The sequence below is a fragment of the Hyperoodon ampullatus genome (assembly GCF_949752795.1).
Source record: "Hyperoodon ampullatus genome assembly, chromosome: 6".
Taxonomy (NCBI): domain Eukaryota; kingdom Metazoa; phylum Chordata; class Mammalia; order Artiodactyla; family Ziphiidae; genus Hyperoodon; species Hyperoodon ampullatus.
The window spans coordinates 69,904,177-69,925,640 of NC_136919.1; the positions used below are offsets into that span (position 1 = coordinate 69,904,177).

Below are 21,464 nucleotides of genomic sequence, written 5' to 3' on the forward strand. Positions count from 1 at the left end.
GTTGTTAAACTGACAAGAACTACCTTTTGATATTTAAAAGACAGTTGAGAAATGGGCCTCTTACTACACACACAAGATGGCTACGTAGGAAAGAGGAGTAGCTGCTTCAGAACGTGAGAGATATGGTCCACCATTGCTTCCACCCTCCCCCACCCCAACCATTTTAGATTCTTTATTGTCCAAAAAGCCACGGGGAGCAACACAGTAGAAGTAGACAAATCATCGTCCTTTGCTGTAGCCAGGGAAGAAAAGGTCAAGTAGAGTCTGCAGAACCTCATTGGGAATCATGATGTAATTCTGGCCAAGATCGTGCCGGCAAGCAGGGCAGGAGAACACTTGAGCCTTAAAGGAGCGCTGTAAGCAATCCTAAGGCAAAACCAAAACCAAAATGAAACAAAATAAAAAAACACCTAATTTCATCTGAGGGTAAAGCATATAGAAAGTACTCAACAACTTAGGCTTTTAAACAGAACTAGAAACTTACTGTTTGGCAACAAGAGAAACATAAAACATGAACAACTGTCAAGGCCTGAATCTGCACTATGAAAATTAACCTACAGATGTGGCTTTAGTTCCACCTCTAACACATACTGTGAGACTTCAGGTAAATGACCACTTTTGTATACATTAATTTCCTCATCCAGTAAAAATGAATGTTAGAATTCTGCATGTTTCCACTAGCCTCACCTTCTAGGTTGGATTTTAATCCTGATCTTTCCTGATAGAGCACAAAAGAAAAACAACTCAGGAATCCCCTGCTTAAAACTAAATTATGTATCTATTTTATGAAGTCAATGTATAATGTGCTTTCCAAAAATATATTTAGCTCTACTTAACTGACTCAAGGTCACATACAAACACTTATGTGGAAGGTCGGTTTCCATTTTACAAAAGAAACTAAGTTCAGAAGTTAGGTCAGGGCACATAACCACCAGTCAGTAGAACAAGATTCCAACCTTGGTTTGACTGAAATTCCAATGCCTTTTACACCACACTGATAAGACAATATTCAACTCCTCTGGGCATGCTGCCAGACTGAATCTGTTCTAGGTTCCCTCAAGTACACGAAATTATTTCAGTTTGCACTATAATATATGAAACATACATAAGCTGTAACAGAAAATAGCAACAACACATTACTTTCTTCTCTATTTCAACCCCTCCTCAATAATTTCAAACATGATAGAATGTTGAGACTATACAGGTTTGAATTACTATAGAATTAAAACATGGATTCACCACCAAGATGTAATTAAGTGCTTCCTAACCAGCAAGGTTCCTTATCTACTCTGCTTCATGAAAAAAATGCTTGTTCGCGTGCTGAAAAGAGGTTTGGAGGTCAGTGTGCCTTCTGGCCTAACAAGGGAAAATGAGAAAGGAGTTCTACTTACTTTACAGACATTGTGGAGGCAATCTGTTGTCACAGGCTGGTAAACTAGCTCCTGGCAGCAGACACACATAAAAGATTGTTCCAATTTTTTCAGAAAATTCTAGAATGGTACCCAAGGAGAAGAAAAAAAGGTTAGCATTTCATAATATATTAAAAGAATTCCAAATAATTGGGCAAAAAAGTGTCAATCCCATTTAGTATGTTTTCTATTAAGAAAAAAATCAAGTAGTGATTGTAACTACAAGCAAATGTGTAATAGGAAACTCCAGAAATCCCATCCATAAGATAAACACATTAGTTTTTAAATCTTAGGATTGAGTTGCAAAGGTTGCAAAGTCAGGACATATGGCTTTAAAAAGTAAACTTCTTATTCCAGAGATTACTATTTTTCACTTAAAAAAATCATGAACAGCCTGTCTCAGGTCATTACATACAGATCTATTTTCAAAAAGCTCCATGATATTCTAATATATCTATATATATTCAATCTTTTTCTCTTACAAAACTTTAATACTTATTTTTTATGCTAAAAAAGATAAAAGCACTTGGCAATAATACTCTAGTATTTAAGACCCCAAAGAATCAACGTATTTATTTACCTAGAATAATTTTCTGTGATATTTTGCCCCAATCCCCAAATCCCATATTTTCCTGGTGCTACTGTTTACTCAAATTGGGACTAAATTACAGAAGGTCGAGCTTTATAAAGCAAACATGATCAGATGGGTAGTCTATAATCTTCAAAAGCCATTACTGGGTTCCATCTTATCCAAGCTGTTTGTTTAACCTAGAAGGAAAAGTAGTTTTTTGAATAGTCACCAGGATAATCCTCCACTCAGTTATTTTTTGGTAGTAGGGGAGTATATTTTATGTTTGTTCTTTATGTTAATTAAAAAAAGTAGAATCTACAGGAATTTCAAGTAAAAAAAAAAAACCAAAGATTCCATTTCATAGTTATGTCTTGATAATAACTTATTTTTAAGCATGGATTATAAAGCTCAAGTGAATTATCAATGAAGTGTTATTCAACACACTAGAAGAATATACCAGTTAGGGGGAGATGCGGAAAAAACTTAACTTTAATACCAGGTACCTTCTCTCTGACAAACTACTTTGTTAATGACTGATATTTCCCTAGTACCTCCACAGTGCCTGTAATATGAGCATATTTAGTATCAACATTTTGAGTTCCTACAATGTGCCAGGCACTCATCTACATAGCAGTAATAAAAAGGTCAAGTCTCTGCTCTCATGGAACTTTATAGTCCTTTAGGAGAGCAGATTTTTAAAAACTCAACTTCAGATAGTAGTATCTGAGGAAACAAGGCAAATTAAAGCAACAGAGTAAGGAGGGTCTATTTTAGAAAGGATAGCCAGGGAAGGCCTCTCTGAGGAGTGTAGTATTTTGCAGAGACTTACAAGATATGAAGGAATGAGCCACATGAAGATACAGAGAGGAGAATTCTAGTCAGAGAGATAGTGTAAAGGCCTAGGAACAGGAACAGGTTGAGTGTGTTTAAATAGCACAGCCGTCACTGTGGCTAAAGCAGTTTGGGCCTGAGAGAGCAGCAAGAGAAGAATTCAGAGGTAGGTAGGGATGGATGCCAGATCATATAGGGCCTTGGGAAGGTGTTTGGATATAAGCATACATATGTAATATATGCATTTATTTAAAAGTCACTGCTGGCCAAAACCTGATTTTTCTGGCTTACTAAATGTGTTCCTGGTTTATCTGAAAAGAATGGGCATGAAACCTATGCAGGGCAATAGTACATAAATGTTCAGAGTAACCACTAGCAGCAAGGTCACAGTCACCTGACCTAGGTATAGGTGTGTAAGATCCTGCCAACAGGGGCAGGATTTATATTGTTTTTGTTTGTTTGAGAACTGTCGGTTGGTGACTTTCACATAAAAGTTACATTGAAGGAAGAGGTTGAAAAGTATACTTGATTTGCACATACCTACCAAGTCTTGCAGGATTTGACCACTTCAATAATTTGTTAAAATTGATAAACAGGATATATGAAAAGCCACAGATTGAAGCCTAATACACATGTCCAACCCAGACAACAGACGTGCAAAAGAGAACTTCCATGTGCACTCAGGTGGCATTATCCTTCACCTGTATCTGCTACTTTGTCTTCTGCCCACTCACAGCTGGAACTCACCTGAGTTATCACTAACCAGCTGTATCCTCTCCAACCAGAAAATAATCAGACCATGACCAACAACTGCTTGCTGTTTCTTACTTGCTCTCAGTGAAAAAGAATCTGATGTACCAGAGTCAGACTCTCCATATGCCTGGTTCTCTTGGCTAAAAAGCAAGTAACACTTCTCACAGAGCTAACTCACTTTTCTCTGTCCTCTAAACATGTGAGTCTCATTCTACCCAAGGACAACCCAAAATATCACATTTATAGACGAAACAAAGAAAAAAAAAACCTCCAGTATCAATCCAAAGGGTATCTGATAAACCTCATTCTTTCTAAGTCTACAAACGGTATCAGGAAGATGTTTCCATAATGATGACTATTTGTCAAACAAAAAGCAACACAAAAACTATGAGAGTTCCCTCTAAATCCACATAAAAGGGGCATATAGATATGCATTAACACCATTTCAGACACAAGAAGTTCTGGCCAATGTACTCAGAAAAATGAAGAAAACATTGGAAGGGAGAAATTACTAAAAAATGACAAAGTGAAATTTCAAGAGAGGATACTAGACCTCACCCACAAAACAGCAGCTTTTCTTTTTGAAGGAAAGAAAGCAGAAGAGTACCAATATTACACATGACAAGGGGCTAATATCTAAGAAAACGGAAGAATCAAATTTATAAGCAAAATTAGAGACAATAAGAACAGTGAGCAAAGAATGAACAGACAATTTACATTTGAAACCCCTACCTTTTGGGATTTGATAAGAAAGCTTCATTGCAAAACACAGCTTAACACAAAACCCAGACATCAGTTAACCTTAAAATTCCTTTTCACTTTAAAATTTTATCATTACCAAAAAAAAAAATGGAAAAAAAAATCCAAAACATAAGAAATACTTAAATAAATGCTGGTTTATTTTACTCCTAGGTTGAACGTGTGGGCATTGAAAATTATGCTGAATTGCTTAAGACTTGTTCTATCAGGTAACTTTGAGCTATAACAAAACTTTCCTGATGAGTTTTAGATTAAACTGAATGTGTTCCACAACTGAAAATTCTTCCTATGAACAGCACCTCACCATAAATTATGAAGTTCAAGCACAGAAAGGTCAAAAAACCAATATCTAAGAGGATTAAAATCCATTTAAAAGCATCAAGTGCTGCCTCATTTCTGAAAGGTGGCCGTACTGGGTGAGAAGATTGGATAAAAGGATCAAGTTTTAACTGACTTGTGAAAATGATAATTCATAGGGAAAATATTTTTCATCATTTGTTAATATTAGAAACTTGTTAAAAAATATTTACATACTGGTCCTTCCCCAAGAGATGCAAGAACTTCATCCCATAGCTTCTGGTTTTGATGATCTTCTCTGATTAGATGTTGTTGTTGAGGGGTTAGTTGGAAAGCCTCAACTGCTTCTGCTGAATCTGATGCTTTCGGTACTTTGGAGGCACTTGGACAATCATCTAGATTTAAAAATACATCAGCACACTACAAGTGGTTCTAAGCAGAACTATGAAACGAAAGAGTAAACTGGCACCAATTATGTTTAGCATGAAGATAACCAGGGTAGAGCAGCATTTAACTTTCCCATATAGTTTAGGATACTTTGTTTAGGCTCTGACACTATTAAGATACACAAAAATCTCACCCCACCCCACCCCCACCAAAAAAAAAAACCTTTCATTTTTTAAAATTTCTTATGAGTTTTCAATTTACTCTCTTAATATTTCTCTTTATTAGAAACTATGTTATTCAGATTTATGTCCTGCAATCATTACCTACCATCTGTAGATGGCCTTTTTGAGGCTCCACTGGCCTTCTTTGACTGTCCTTTAGTAGTCTTCTTCCCTTCTTTATCTGAAGGGTAACCTACTGGATACTGACGAGGGAAAAAAGTACAATGTAGATTTAAGCTTCACAGAGAAGAGGGGCTCTAGATCCTTGTCAGAAATTTAAAACGGGGAATGGGGAGGAATCTATACTTTCCCTAAATTGAAAAGATTTATATAAAGGACACAGACGTTTAAAGAAACAGAATTCAAAGGACATAAGACTATTAAAAATCCCCAATTCAGTGTAAAACCATGTAGCTTTGACTGTTAAAGATATTCCATTTTATAATGTGATGATCTTAGTTTCAGATCAAAAAGAAGAAAGAACTTTTTAGGAGTTGTGACTAGGGGGCTTAAAAAGCTTGAGGAAGAAAGGAAAGTAGAATTAGATATGAAGGTAAGTGAAGATCAACCAAAGAGCACAATAGATGATACTCATATAGTTGGGGTTACACTAAGTTATGGAGCCAATCTTAAAGACAAAAAACCCCATGAAGGGCCAAATTTCTATCTCCCCAAATTAAGAGGCAGGGGTGGGGTGGGGCGGGAGAGCTTTTAGAAGACCTAAAGCCACTAAATTACGGAATTCTTTATAAACTAAAAGGTTAGACTTTAAGGAATAAATTCTACCTTATTACCCTTGTGTGTTATTGGCTATGCTTTCTTTTGGACATGCTTTGTGATAACACTCATATTTAAAAGCTCAATATGTTATACAGGCCTCATCGATGATATTAACTCATCATAGCTGAGTGGCTTATATGCTTTGTTCTGCTCAACTGTTTCAAATTTAACCTATCTAGAACACTGCTCTGCTGAACAGTAGACCTGAAAAAAAAATCCTTTGAAAATGGATTCAACAATAGGTTTTAAAAATATTTACTTAAAAAAGGAATTATTTTGGCAGTTATTTTAGCAGCTGATGGGTCTCATGTAAACAATTCTATGAGTTTAAAAAGAAAACAAAAACAGAAACAGACTTGCACTAGAAGAGACACTCACCTGCCTGGGTGGTCAGACACTTGCCCATAGTTCAGCCCCTACACATGCAGTGTGGGCAGAGCCAGGGGAAATGACAAAGCTGGTAGTCTTTACGAGAAGCACAGCGATGGGGAATGATGGAGGATGAACTCAAACCATGCTCTGAAGTCAGTGTCAGGGACAAAGTCTAGGGTGTATAGGTAGTGGAGGGGAAATGTAGCCATACCATCCATTATGCACAAAAAACCAACAAAGTCTTATATGGGTTAACAGCTGAGCATGGGCAAAGGGAAAAAAAAAAAAGGCAAAGCACTAAAGGTGGTGACAGGACAAGGAAGCAGCTTTGAGGGGGAAGAGAGAAAAGGGGTGAGGAAAAGTGAGAAGGGTAGAAAGCAGACCACTCTTATAAGCCACCTCCCCCCTTCCCCTACCAGAGACACACCCCCTGTGCCCTCTAGGATAAACTTCCCTTCTCAAGGCCTCTTATATCTAAATTTTAGGTATCCCTTTCCCTCATACTTCAAGTCCAGATTGAATTGGAAATACAGCTGACCCTTGAACAACACAGGGGGTTAGGGCGGGGCCAATCCTCTCAAGTTGAAAATCCCTGTGTAACTTATAGTTGGCCCTCCACATCTGCAGATTCAACCAACCAGATATGTATTGAAATATTTGCTATTGAAAAAAATCCATGTATAACTGGACCCATGTAGTTCAAACCCATGGTGTTCAAGGGTCAACTGCATTTTACATTTCATTGTCAAGCCCAGCTTTCCCCAAGCACAATTCTTGGTCTTAGGGCAGTTTGACACCTAGGATGCTACTTTTTTACTTCTTTTCTTTCTGTATACTTGCATGATCTCATTCCTCACCCCTTACAGTCCACTGACCAACTGCTGTGGGTTATATCCAGTGTTAAGGCACATAGATAGTACAGAGGCGTACGTTTTTATGAAAATACAAGTAGCCTAGACAAATGTAATCTAACCTGTAAACGTAGACATAGTCTCCTTGACCGTTCTATTCCTTCTGAGGTCCAAGGAGCAGGTTCAACATCATCTCTCCTTAAAAGATAGCGCCAAACCAAGAATCCATGGCTTGATGAAATCTCTGGCCAGTATTTCACCACCTAAATTGTAATATTTCAGTACTAGTTTGAAATGTAAAGTTTAGACTTATTCATAATGTCATATTAGTGTTTTAAGTAAACTTGGCAGAACTAAATGCAACTTTGAAAGATACTTGCTCTGCTGTAATAGTAAGTAAAAAAATATGCACTTAAATATTGTTTTGACCTTATTTCTTAATTATGATAATTCCCATTAAGTATAGATTGCTATAAATTTGAAGTAGCAGCAAGATTATGCTCATTAATTAATAGAATTTTGCATAATAGTAGATAAAAATGGTGGCAGTAGATGTCTTCATTTTTAAAACAAAGAATGCAACCTATTTTCAAAATTATGATGTGCTCCGCTTCGAAAAATCTATTAAAACTAGAATCATTCTGGAAGATGTAAGAATCAATATCTACAACGGCCAAGTTATTTGAACAGTTTTATCATAAGAGAATATATACTTGTAAAAAAAACTTAACCCAAAATATAACTCTGCCTTTAGGGACTTCAGATAAGCCTTAAAAGACAAGTGTCAAAATTAAGAGATCGTTTTGTACATGTTGTATTTCCAGAAAAAGTAGAAAGACCAACTAAGATGGTCTATTGTTTCCTTTAGCCCACCCACAGTAGAGCAGTTCCCTGTGGCAACCCTGTCTTGAAAGCCCAGGAAGAATGACTAACAAGATGTCATGCCAGATAGAGCACCTTATAAATGCCATCATATCTGTTGCCTTCTTCAGGAGCATATTTGCTGATCTTCCTCCCTTTAAAACTGCGTATCACTCTGACTGGCTTACCAGCTCTCCAATTCCGAGACTCTGCTCCAATTTTATCATCCAATGGAGCATCACAGTTTAGGGCCAATGCCCTAAAAAATAAAACAAAGTCTTTATACCAAGTAATCTTTCTTCAAGTATATAATCGCATCATTAGCTCAATTAAAAGGTGAATTATGCCTTACCTGATGGTTAAGATTCTATGATTCTTTCCATATTATTCCAGATAATAGGATTATGCTTTCCCCCACCAGCAGAGAAGACAAATCAGTTTTCTGATGTCACCCCCAAGCCAGGGGATTGGTTCTCAGATAGCCTGTAGGGTTCTTCTGAAAGTAATAACATCTGTGCCACGTATAATAGAAAACAACTAGAAATACATGGAATTTTCTTTAAATAACGTTTGTTGAGGGAAGGGAGAAAGTTGGAAAACTAAAGCAAGTGATTGTTGTAATAGTTATTTTTGATAAGGGAATGAGGTAAATTGCTGGAGAAATGTAGAAAGAAATCCAGAAAAATAAATTTGTCAGCAAGGTATGAATGACCTTTCTAGGTCTACTTTCCACATTCCAGACACTAGAGATTCCTTAAAGTTTAGAAGATAATAAGAACAAGTTTAATATGAGAATATCCTTTAAAGACTTCCAGTAAAAAGGTAAGTTTAAATAAAACTGAAGCATTCAAACACCTGTGCTAAATCATGACAATAAAGATTTTTGGCTGCTCAAGATCACTACATTTTACTGATGACACATGAACAAGGAGGAACACTGAGCTGGAAGCAGCACTGGATTTAGCTGAAGCTTCCTTAGTATGTGTACTCACCTAGTAGTAATTAATCAGTAAGGTTAATAGACGTTAGAAGACCTTCCTTGGGGAAACTTAGTCCTGCTCCCCAAAAGACAAACTAGAATGTATTTAAAGTTAGTATTTTTCCTCTAAGACACCTATATCCTAAGTGAAAAGAATCCACTAAGAACATTTAAGGTTAAAAAAAAGATACCCTCCCCTCAAATCTGGTAAAATCAGATATGATACAACATGCTTTTTCAGGGTATAGTTCTTTTTATGCAAGCTCAAAAACAAACAAACAAAAAACCCCCCAAACAAAGACCTTAAGACTAAATGACTAATCTACCATAATCTTTCTATCATAGTTAAAGTAAATGAACTTAAGTGTTTTGTTAAAAAAATTTTTTAATAGACGTGGTCAGAGTTAAAGGTCACCAAGTTATCTTTTTTATCTCAAATGGGAGATGAATTAAAACTCTGAGGTAGAAGAAAATGTAGCCATCAATTCTAGGGCTGGTATTATTTATGGAATACCTATTGAGATACATATACTTCATCCTCTTAAAGAGCTAAGAAAGAGATATGTACTATCTTCACATTAATGAGCTGAATGCTTTGGTGCTCACAGGTACGTTCCATCATAATGACTGCACCATTAACTGGAATTATTAACTCACTTCTAGCTTCACATAAGTATGCAGTCTGTTCAAGTTTGTGTAAAGAGTCCAAGAGGATGAAACTAGGCAAAACAACAAGGCTTTTCCATTATTCTATCCACAGCTCAATCGATTGCCTCTAAACGCTCTGATAAAGGATGGCCAGGTTACCTGCTGCCCTCTTCAGTTTCATAAAGTGGAAGAGCTGAGAAGAAACAGGAACAAACTTCTCAAAAGCAAAAAGCAGGTATCAAACTACCTCTTAGTAGAGAAACAAAAAAGGAATTAGACCATATACACGTCAGGAAAGAGTATACTACGGGTCAGAGCTTTCACCTCAGCTTTCGTGTTTATAAAACATATAGGTACCTTTGCCTAAGAGGCCTTTACAATCACAAGGTGTACTCACAGCTTAATGTATAAATTACCTGAGGGAATGTTAGAGTCTCTGTGATAAGTCAATCCTAAATTGTTCTGAGTTTCTATTTCATTTTCACTACCTTCCTTATTAATATAAACATTTTTACTACTTGTCAATTATTTTCTGAGATTGTGACATGATAAACGGTATATTTATTAGATTCTTCAAAAGCTTGACAAGAATCTATCATGTACATTACAAGTGCAGGTAGTTACAAAGGAAGTTTCATTCAAGCCAAATAATCTTATTATTAAAGGGAAAATATAATTTTCAGATTTGACAACATGAAAAAGCCCTTCTGCAAATTCAAGATACATTTTCATTGACAATACACATCGAAATATTTCTAATTCCTTTTAAGATCATTCTTCCTAAAGAGTTGCTTTCTTGTTAGAAAAAGACTGTGTAGGGGCTGGACTCCTACCTCAGCAATGTTTTCACCAGCAAATCTGACCTGTCTCCTCTGCTGGTTCAATAAAATAATCCTACTGTCAGAAATAATATAGAAGGAAGACATAAAAACAGATTCTATGTAACTTGGTATGCAACAAAGTCTTGAAATCATAAAGTATATTCTTTACTTCACATGGTAATCAGAAATTAAGGACACACTACTTAAAACTGAGTGATTTAGACTCAGGAAAGCGAAAAATACTCACTTTTACACAGTATTCCACAAAATACCCTTAATAATAGGATACAAAAAATTTCAACTTCATGATCACAAAATTATCAGTATGACAAGTTATAATGTGGTCATTGATATCTGATGGTTTGGGTTACTTAATTATTGGTATTAGCATGCATTTACGAAATAAAACATTTTGAAGTTATTAAATTTTCTATTCCCATGGAAGCTGGAATATCATGAATATTTCTATAGAATAAAGTCAGCACAAGGTGGCTCTTTTGTACCTAAACATTCTCTTTTTTAACAGTTAAAAGACATTTTAACATAAATCCTAAAAGCACCTTGTGTAGTTCTGATTAAGTTATCTGATGTTTCACTTATGCACATAAATGTGGCTCCCAAACATAACCCTATTTCACATTAGTCTCCTCTAAAAAGAAGTTTGTCACTTTAAAAGATAAATCTGTGTTTAGTAGAACATAACTTTGACCTATGTGGTAGTAGATAAGCCACCTTGTCCTCAATTTCATTAAATTATATAGGTTCCTTTCCTTTAAAGGTTTCAATATGTTTCCAAATGCAAAGCACATGTATTAAGACTGGGAATTATTTCATTTAAAAAAATGATACTAAGAAATAAGTTAGGAAGCTTATAAGTAATTATATACTAATCAGGTAATAGGATTTGTATTTTAGCTATATTAACTCACAATTTAAGATTCTCCTCTACAGTGTAAGTTATAAATTATAGTCCTATAATCCAACTTTTACACAAAGCCCAAATTCTAAACAGTCTTTACAAACTAACAATATAGAGTACCTGTTCATGTTTGTTAATGTTTGATCAGCTGATGGTGCACCAATTCTTTTATTACCAGCAAGATTTTTACCACCACTCCCAGTGTATGTGAATTCATCACCTCGGTCCTGCAGAAGAACGTTTTTGGCATTAAAACCTAAATTATACCTAATTATACCAGGTATAATTCACCAATTCTTGTTTCAGAGTCAGAACTTTTGGTTCAGATGTTATAAGTTGACTTGTTCTCTCAAGGTATCTACCAAAATAAGGCAAAATTCAAATGCAATCTTGTGTGTAATATACCTTCAAGCTTTATCACTTGATCTAAAGATTTCATTTTAAAGTTATAGCTTCCAACACCTCCAAACATAGCTATTCTTATACAAATAACTTATAGAATGTTACAAAATAAGGATGGGTTGGGAATATTGTTTAGTTTAATTCAATGTTATTAAAATCAACTTATCAATATTAATTTGTAGGTTCTTTACAGGGCACCATTTTAATAAATACTCCAAAACTGATTTCCCAACAGCAATCTATACCACATCCAAGGCTTGTTTTTGTTTTTTTTTTAACATCTTTATTGGAGTATAATTGCTTTACAGTGGTGTGTTACATTTCTGCTTTATAACAAAGTGAATCACCATATCCAAGTTTGCTGCTAAATTTCAAACTTAAAAATCATAACAGCATTGTAAGTTCCCCACATTTTACAGTCTATGCAAATTATATTGGCATAAAACAATTACCTATCATTAAGAAGAAAGTTAGAAAAGAACTGGATACTATAAGTTGTATAGCATCTACTAAATGTGAAAAAAACACGCCCAAAGAAGATATTAAAAACTAGCTCCACAAGTATTTTTATAGTAGCTACAAATTTTTATTGCTATTGTTTTTGCCTCATTCAGTACTTAAACCGAGAAAAGTAACTATCAGTATGTAAATTAATTCTACTAACACTATCTCAATAGTGGTTCTTCTTCAATGCAAGATTATTTTAACTAGTTCAGACTGAACTTAAGATAATGAAGCTTTCTCTACTTAATTCTTGCTTGTAATAAAGGTCAATTATTTTGCATCTAGTTTCTCCTTTGATTAAAAGTCATAACTAAAAATCTCATGGTTTTAAGTGTTTCTATATGTCCTAAAACCTTCATTCAATTCACTTTGTTGACCCAAAATTGAGTTCTATATTTTAAAGAATAAGGTGTTAAGGAATTTCATCTTCAGTGTATACTCCATTTGAAGGAATTCTAATAAATAAGTACATCTAAAACAGTCCAGAATACTTCTTAAATTGATCAGATACAGTCTTCCAAATGGTATCTGGATTGACTTCACAATGCTCATATTTATAACCTTGTCGACTTTTAAAGTTGTAACTGTGGTAGTGCTATAAAGGAAAAAGTAGTGTGAACTAGGTAGGAGAGAGCATAATAGGGACAACCTAAGTTCAACAGTGTTTGAAACATAAGAACAAAAACATTTCTGATTATTCTTCAAGCAGCAAATAATCATGTAAAAATAGTTAAATTCTATGTCATTAACTCATCTATACTTGAATTCATCATTATACCATGAAAGCACGCAGATGAAACAGACTGGGAGAAAATACCTGCAAACTACACATCCAATGAACAGTAAAAACAAACAAAACCCACAACCCAATTAGAAAATGGGCAAAAGACCTGAAGAGCTACACCACCCAAGAGGATATACACATAGCAAATAAATAAATCATGTCCAACACTCTTAGCCATTAGGGAAATGTCAATTAAAACTACAATGAGCTGGGCTTCCCTGGTGGCACAGTGGTTGAGAGTCCACCTGCCGATGCAGGGGACACGGGTTCGTGCCCCGGTCTGGGAAGATCCCACATGCCGCAGAGTGGCTAGGCCCGTGAGCCATGGCCGCTGAGCCTGCGCGTCCGGAGCCTGTGCTCCGCAAGGGGAGAGGCCACAACAGTGAGAGGCCCGCCCACCGCAAAAAAAAAAAAAAAACTACAATGAGCTATATCTACATACCTATCAGAATGGCTAAAAGAAAGCAACAACACTGAATGCTGGTGAGGATGCAGAGAAACTGAATCACTCATACACTGCTGATAAGAACAAGAAGTGGTACAGTCACTCTGGAAAGTACTTCAGCAGTTTCTTTTTTTCCATCTTTTTTTTTTTTTTTGGCAGTTTCTTAAAGAACTAGTCATGCAACTACCATACAACCCAGCAATTACACTTCTGGGCATTTATCCCAAAGAAATGAACACTCATATTTACAAAAAAACCTGTACACAATTTTTAATGCAGCATTATTTGCTGGAAATAACCAATATGTTCTTCAATGGGTGAATGGTTGTACTGTGGTACACCTATATCCATGGAACACTACTCAGCAATAAAAAGGAACGAACTATTGACACATGCCATGATTTGAGGATTATGCTGAGTGAAAAAAAGCCAATCCCAAAGGTTATACACTATACGATTCCATTTATAAAAATTTTTGAAGTGACAAAATCATGTGGGATCCTTGTGGTAAGGGAAATGTTCAGTGTCCTGAATGTATCAATGTCAGTATCCTGGTTGTGATATTAAACTATAGTTTTGCAAGATGTTACCACTGGCTGAACCTGAATAAAGGGCAAAGACATCTCTGTATTATTTCTAATGCTACATGTCAATCTACAATTATGAAAAATGTAAATGAGCCCAAAATTAAAAATGAGCTCTAAAGAAAAATGTGACTATTTTCACTGCAATAATCAGTACACACAAAGATTAAAGACTGCCAATTGATTTACTTTTTAACTGGTAAAAAACTGACCACTTCAACATAAAAACGATGCTAGAAGAGATGCGATTTATCCTGGACAAAGTTTCTGTATTTTACTGAATGATCAAGACAGGTTCTAAAGAACAAGCTTGTATCATGACTTACTACTTCATCCGCAAATCCACCAGCCAGGACAAGAGAGTAAGCGCCATCATTACTTCGACCATGAATTCCACCAACATGGGGCCTATGGACACCCGCTTCGCTCACCTATAACATCAAGAGAGACTTAAAATACCTTTGAACAGTTCGTTAAGTTACATTTACAAAATGGTTTCACATATGTTATTGTATCCTAAAAGCTTCAACTAAGAACTGAATATCACACAGAATTCTAAGTTTTGCTCACAGACTACTTCTCCCCAACTATATATCCTTCAGGTACTGAACTCTTAAAACTGCTCAGGCCTAGAATTGTGAGTTTCAAAATAACTATTAAATAATTATTATCCTACGTCTGTTGGTAATTCCAGCTCAATTTGGGCAAAAAATAATTTACTGTAAGTGCTCTAGATCTCTTTTTTTCTCATTTCTCATCTTTCATTATGGCACTGTTCCCTAGCCAAGTCAAAAAGGCAAGAGTCATTTTAGCCTCATTCTTCTGTATTCTTCAAACACATCTGGTCGCAAATATTGCTGATTTGATCGCCTAAATCTCTCAAAACCATCTTTTTCTACTTTCACTGATATAAGCCTAGTTTGAGTATGAATACTTAAAACATACCCTTTTTCACTGCCTCCAGCAGTTTTGTTCCTTCAAACTCATTCTACCTATCACAAACAGAATGATCCTTTTAAGAACATATCTGCTTTTATTTTTCAACTGCTTAACATGTATTAAACAGTCTTAATAGTATAATAAGCCCAAGTTAAGTATTACATATTACCCTCTCTCAACCGGGCTCCTATCTACTTTCCCAGCCTTATCTTCGGCTTCTCCATTACGGAGCCTATACATCTGAGCCCAACTACTCAATGATAAACATACTACCCATTTTTAGTTTATTCATGCAATTCTTCTATTTCAATGGCCTACTACTTTTCCCCATGTATCTTCAATTCTGGCTCACTTAAACTTAAGTGTCACTTCTTTGTGTACTTCAAACTCCCTAAGAGAAGTATTCTAATTCATTTGTTTATCACACAACTGTTCTTAGCAGAGTAAATCCAAGCCTGTATAGTGGGCTAGGTAAAGAGGCATATTAGAAGTTGATGAGAAGCTGATAAGAGCAACAGAACCTGGATTTAGGCCTTGGAAACACTTAGGTACTTTAGAGCATAGAACCATTTGATTCCCAACCTCACCAACCCTGATAATAAATCATGCTGAATCTTCCCTACTTCCTAAACTGCAAATCTGTCCTCCTAAATGCTTAGGCCAATGACCTCAGTCATCTTAGACCATTATTAATGAGGCTTTTACAATCTGGGAATGAATGACAGGCCTACAAAAAAAGAAGGAAACAAAGAACAAGGCAATTAAAAATACACTAAGTGTATTTTATTATAATTTTTATTTCATATATAAATATCATAAATAATACATAGTATAAAAAATAAATCTTATTTATTATTGTACAGGCATACCTCAGAGATATTTCTGGTTTGGTTCCAGACCACTACAATAAAATAAATATTGCAATAAAGCGAGTCACACAAATTTTCTGGTTTCCCAGTACATATAAAAGTCATATTTACACTATGCTGTAGTCTTAAGTGTATGACAGCATGTCTAAAAAACGTACACACCTTAATTAAAAAATAATGCTGTCGGAAAAATGGCGCCTATCGACTTGCTTGACACAGGGTTGCCAAAAAGCTTCAATTTGTAAAAAACACAGTATTGGTGAAGTACAATGAAGCAAAGCACAATGCAATGAGGTATGCCTGAACTCAGTTTTTTTTTTACTGTATTTATAGATCCAAAGTCATAATATAAGCCTTGAAAATTGATTTATTCAAAATTATGATATAACCATTGCAAGGATGAGAGGACAGAGTGTGTTAAACTAAATTCTTGTCTTCCATAGAAAGAGATTAATAAAACCAAAATATAAAGACAAAAGCCATACAAACATGTTATTTATAAATAAAGAGGTAAATTCAGAAAAAGTAACTTTAAATTGATTGCCTCTTAGAAACAGAAAATGGTGAAAAAAGACGGTAGGTTTTTAAAATATAAATCATACTCTAGTATTTAACTTTCCATGCTATGCATATGTATTACATTATTTTAACCTTAATTTTTTTTTTTTTTTTTTTTTTTTGCGGTACGTGGGCCTCTCACTGTTGTGGCCTCTCCCGTTGCGGAGCACAGGCTTCGGACGCTCAGGCTCAGGGGCCATGGCTCACGGGCCTAGCTGCTCCGCAGCATGTGGGATCTTCCCGAACTGGGGCACGAACCTGTGTCCCCTGCATCGGCAGGCGGACTCTCAACCACTGCGCCACCAGGGAAGTCCTTAAAATTTTTAATAATGGTCTAAGCACCAGTGCTATTCGACTCTTAAAGTTCAGAATCCTGTCTAATTGGAAACTGCTCTTTACCTAAGATATTTTTTTTCCATATTAAATTTTCCATAATGAAAAAATTACCTTTCTAAAGAAGAAATTAGAAAAATACAAGAGTTTTCTTCAAGAGGAAAAGAGAAGTAATTTAATCCTTGGATTATGTGACATTTCCTCTAACCAATATCTTAACATTCATTCAAGAGGATAATCCCCAAAGAAAACACCCTAAGTGAGCTTCCTTGCAGATCAATGACATTAAATGAGAACTTACTGCATGACTTAAAGATCTACTTCAAATATTAAATTCTTGGCAAGAAAAGTTCTTCAGAACACTTAATAACTTTAACTACCATAACTATAACAGAATAGTAAAACGAAGTGATTCAAAGGCCTAGAGGAAGCCTAATTCCATGATGTGTGCTCCTCTGTCTGCTAAGCTATGAGCAAGAGTCTACCCATCCTATAGGAAATCTTTCATTCTAACAACTGAATGCCATGTGATACTACCTAGGTTAGTCCATTTAGAATCAATCGACACTAACACTGCTACAATTTGAACTATACCCAATTTTACCCTTTCAACTAAGCCAATTTAAAACATACCTGAACTCTAAATCTCCAAGTCGATCCAACAGGAATTCCAGGAATAGGTCCATAATGATTAGAAGGAACAATAGTACATTCTCTAGTGCGACCAACACAGGCCATTCCCTACAAGGTACCGAACAAACTGAGAAATCAGTTATGTTAAATCTTAAAGAAAGCCCTTAATTCCCATAAAATGCAGATAAAATAAAAACCTAACAATGTATATGATTAATATTTAACAATTTATATGATTAATCAATATAGTTATTTGTTAACATTTCAGATTAACATCATTTATACCATTACTACTATTGGAACTGAAACACTGTAACTTGCGTCACAGTTATAAACATTATAACTAGGAAGAAAAAGAGACTTCCTTCTTTACCCTGCCCCAGTCTCTTCGGCTTTCAGTACTAGCTGATGGCATCTTTGCTTTCTTTTTACTCATCTTGAGTCTTTCACCAGCCTTTACAACTTCACTAGAATCAGTTTTACAGGAAGGACAATACCTTAAAAAAAAAGAAGAAAAGGAATTTTGATAATATTATATTAAAGCCAATAACAGAATAATGGCCTTTCTAGGTTAGAACAAGTTTTAAGATGTAATACTTGGTGTATATTACAGAGTTTCAGTTGGCATTTCAGTATTAAGCTTTTCAAAATATTTACATGATTAAGCTCACTGAAAAAAACTTGTCATTCTTTTAGAGAACTTAAAAGATTTTATTATCAAATTCTCAAATGCAGTGCAAAAGCCAAACAAGGCTGTCCAATTTAAATGGCACCATAAACTCTGATCTTATCACTAATCCTTAGAATAGAAATTATTCATTTGAAGTTTTTATCATTAAAGCAAAAGTGGTAAGAATACATGATTCTAGACTGAACAATGATCCATGCAACTGATATATCTCCCCATCTAAATTGGTTATTAGAATTCTCAGATTCAAAAATGTATAGTCTAATCGCAGTCTATACAAAAATGTATAGTCTAATTGATATTTGCGTGCTGAATGGGTGGCCTGTCACCTTGCTAAAATCACATATTACCTCCACAAAGCTTTCCGTAGATATTTTATGATTTTTCTAATTAGAGAATATTGCTGCAAATAAAATGTTCCCCCCCTGAAAAAAGTATAGTTTATTATAACAAGTACACTGGATTCAAGGATGCTTGCTTATATTAGCTTTATCTCTAGCTCAATTTCAATTCTCTATACTTGTTTGTCCTTTAGCCTATCTGTAGTTGGTCATTCTACTGTAACTTGTACACCATTATAATCTGCCTTATATCATTTCTAAAAAGCAAAGCATAAGTATGTCTATAGAATGAGATGGGACTATTCTTGAGTCACCAAGAAATGGAAACTTTGAGTATATCCAAAGATCAACTGGTCACTCCCCCATCAGTCTTAGATTTCTTTTTCTATACTTCCCATTTTATAATGATCTATGCCACGTGGCCTATAGAGTAAAGAAGATGACACCTGTATCCACTAGTTAATTTTGACTGCCTAATTATGAGACATGTAAACAATTCGATCCCTGAGAAAATTAGTAGGGCAGTGAGATACAGAAACAAATTCAAGGTAAAATAATGTATGATACGGCAATAAATACTATCAAGTAAAATCCCTACTAATTTGGAAATCAGGAAGGCTTCCAAAAATTAATTTGTTGTAAGAAAGATTGTATTTTACCTGATGTGCTAACCCTATAATTTTATCAAAGATCTTATGGTGAAAGCAGATATTATCTCTGATGAGAAAATGAGTTCAGAGGTTAAATATCCAGACAACATGATTTGGAGAAGTGGAAAAGAAGATTTAAGGTTAAGGAATTCCAGGTAAAGTGAAGGACCTCGATATGAATGTAGAAATACTCCATAGGGTAATCTAAGACAGTGTTCTAGTTATAGTCATCCCTGGGATCCATCTTTTCATCAGGTTTGTTAAGAACCCAGGCACTATTTTGGTGCTGCGTAGGGATAAATGTTTGTGATCAAAATATTTGTAAACAGTTAAGGAAAACTAGTACATACAATGAAACAATTTCAGAAAGTGGTAGATGCTATAAAGGAAATACATCAGGGTTACGTGGGTGATAATAGTGATTAGAAATGTTATGTGTCTTTAGATACAATAGTTAAAGCTTCTGAGGTGGAATTCCAGCTGAGATTCCTATCAAGAAGCCAGGTAAGACAATCCACGCAAAGAGGTGTTAAATGTAAAGGTCCTGAGGCATAGTAAGGAATGGTAAGTTCTGAAGAACATAAAAGTAGTCAGGGGGCAGGTCACAGATGGCAAGGGTTGAGATTTTATCCTAACGCAAAAGACATTAGGGGGTTTTAAACAGGTGAGTAACCTGATTCAGGACTCAGATCATTCTGCTGCTGTGGCAAGAAGGATAGCTGGTAGACAATGTGAAAGCAAGACTAGTTAGGCATTTACTATACAGTTCAGGGTAGAGATAGTGGTGTGAACTGGGTGGTGAGAGTACAGAAACATTATGGAGAACTGTAAGACTTGCTCATGTGTTATTGGATGTGAGTGGGGAGAAGAGAGAATCAAAATTAAGTTTAGCTTTTTGGCCCTCAATAAGTGGATGAGATGATCGTATTACCTACTGAAAATTAGGTGAGGAGTGGGATTTTAGGGGACACGTTTGTGGAAATCAAGATCTCTATTTGGACTCACTAGTTTTGTGATACTAGTGAAGCAGGCAGTTGAATATAGGGAATATAAAGCTCAGGGAAGACTGGATCTGAAAATATAAATTCCAAGCTGTTTGCCTGGTATTTAAAGTCTCATGATTACATGAGGTCATCTAGGGAGCAAGGATGAAGACAGAAAACCTGGGTAGTGCTTTGGGAAACTCTGAAATGTGGTAGATGAAAGAAAACCAACAAGAGACCAAGGAAAGGCCGGTGAAGCTGGAGGAAAATGAGATTAGACGATATCATACCAACTACAAAAACAGAGTTAGCAGGTAAGCAGGACGGTAAGGAGAGGACTCAGAAGTGACCCTTGGGTTTGGCAACATAAAATGTGTAAGCCTAATATAAGCAGATATGGTTGAGTAGTGAGAGGGAAGGTCAGACTGGAGGAGAGCAAATAGAAAAATAATCAGTGGAGACAGCTCTGAGAAGCAAGCAAGTGGCAGCTTTCTCCCACAATACACAGGTGGGAGAAATGGGACCTAGGAAAGAGTGTGTATGTGCATGTGTTGTGAAAACAAGAGATTCTAGGATACTAATGAGAATAACCCAGTAAAGGCAATTCGGGAGAGGAATTAACTGCAAGAGTGAAGTTCCTCAAAATGCAAAAGGATACGAAACTGTGAGAGCAGGAAGAAAGGTTCGCATTTAGTGAAGCAGGAACATATCGTCCACAGAAACAAAGAGGAAGAAGCACATGAGACTTCAGAGGAAATATAATTACTGGTGATGGTAAAATGCAGGGTGTGACCGTGCAAAGTAGTGGCAGAGGGTTAAAGGAAGAACTTCTATCCTTTTTCTTCTTCCTCCACCCCTACAGCCTCTGCTGTAATACAACAACCTTCCCAACAGGTGGGGAGAGACCAAAGGAATGGAGAACAATCTATTCTTCACAATGGTTATCAGCTACGTAATGGTGATGTTACTATTTCTGAGTACAGTCTGTCATCCCTCTAACTTAATCCTCCATGCTAACAACATGAACCGTAGTCTAAAAAGAAAAAACTTCCTAATATGACATCTTTTTTTTTTTTTTTTTTTTTTTTTTTTTTGCTGTACGTGGGCCTCTCACTGTTGTGGCCTCTCCCATTGCGGAGCACAGGCTCCGGACGCGCAGGCTCAACGGCCATGGCTCACGGGCCCAACCGCTCCGCGGCATGTGGGATCTTCCCAGACCGGGGCACGAACCCGTGTCCCCTGCATCGGCAGGCGGACTCTCAACCACTGCGCCACCAGGAAGCCCTAATATG

The 21,464-nt window shown here is 35.9% G+C and overlaps 1 protein-coding gene across 1 annotated transcript in view; it reads right to left on the reverse strand.

Annotated features, from left to right (window-relative positions):
• Window positions 1–219: 219 nt before the first annotated feature.
• The window catches only part of UHRF2 (ubiquitin like with PHD and ring finger domains 2), a gene marked incomplete at both ends in the record, with an annotated part of 72,956 nt that continues 51,711 nt past the window's right edge, over window positions 220–21,464 (reverse strand). The window contains 11 exon segments of the mRNA XM_079707193.1: window positions 220–366; window positions 1,392–1,490; window positions 4,858–5,015; window positions 5,335–5,431; window positions 7,354–7,494; window positions 8,189–8,351; window positions 11,580–11,686; window positions 14,505–14,609; window positions 17,511–17,618; window positions 17,884–18,028; window positions 18,030–18,076. Of these exon segments, the coding sequence (XP_079563319.1) occupies window positions 220–366; window positions 1,392–1,490; window positions 4,858–5,015; window positions 5,335–5,431; window positions 7,354–7,494; window positions 8,189–8,351; window positions 11,580–11,686; window positions 14,505–14,609; window positions 17,511–17,618; window positions 17,884–18,028; window positions 18,030–18,076 (1,317 nt within the window).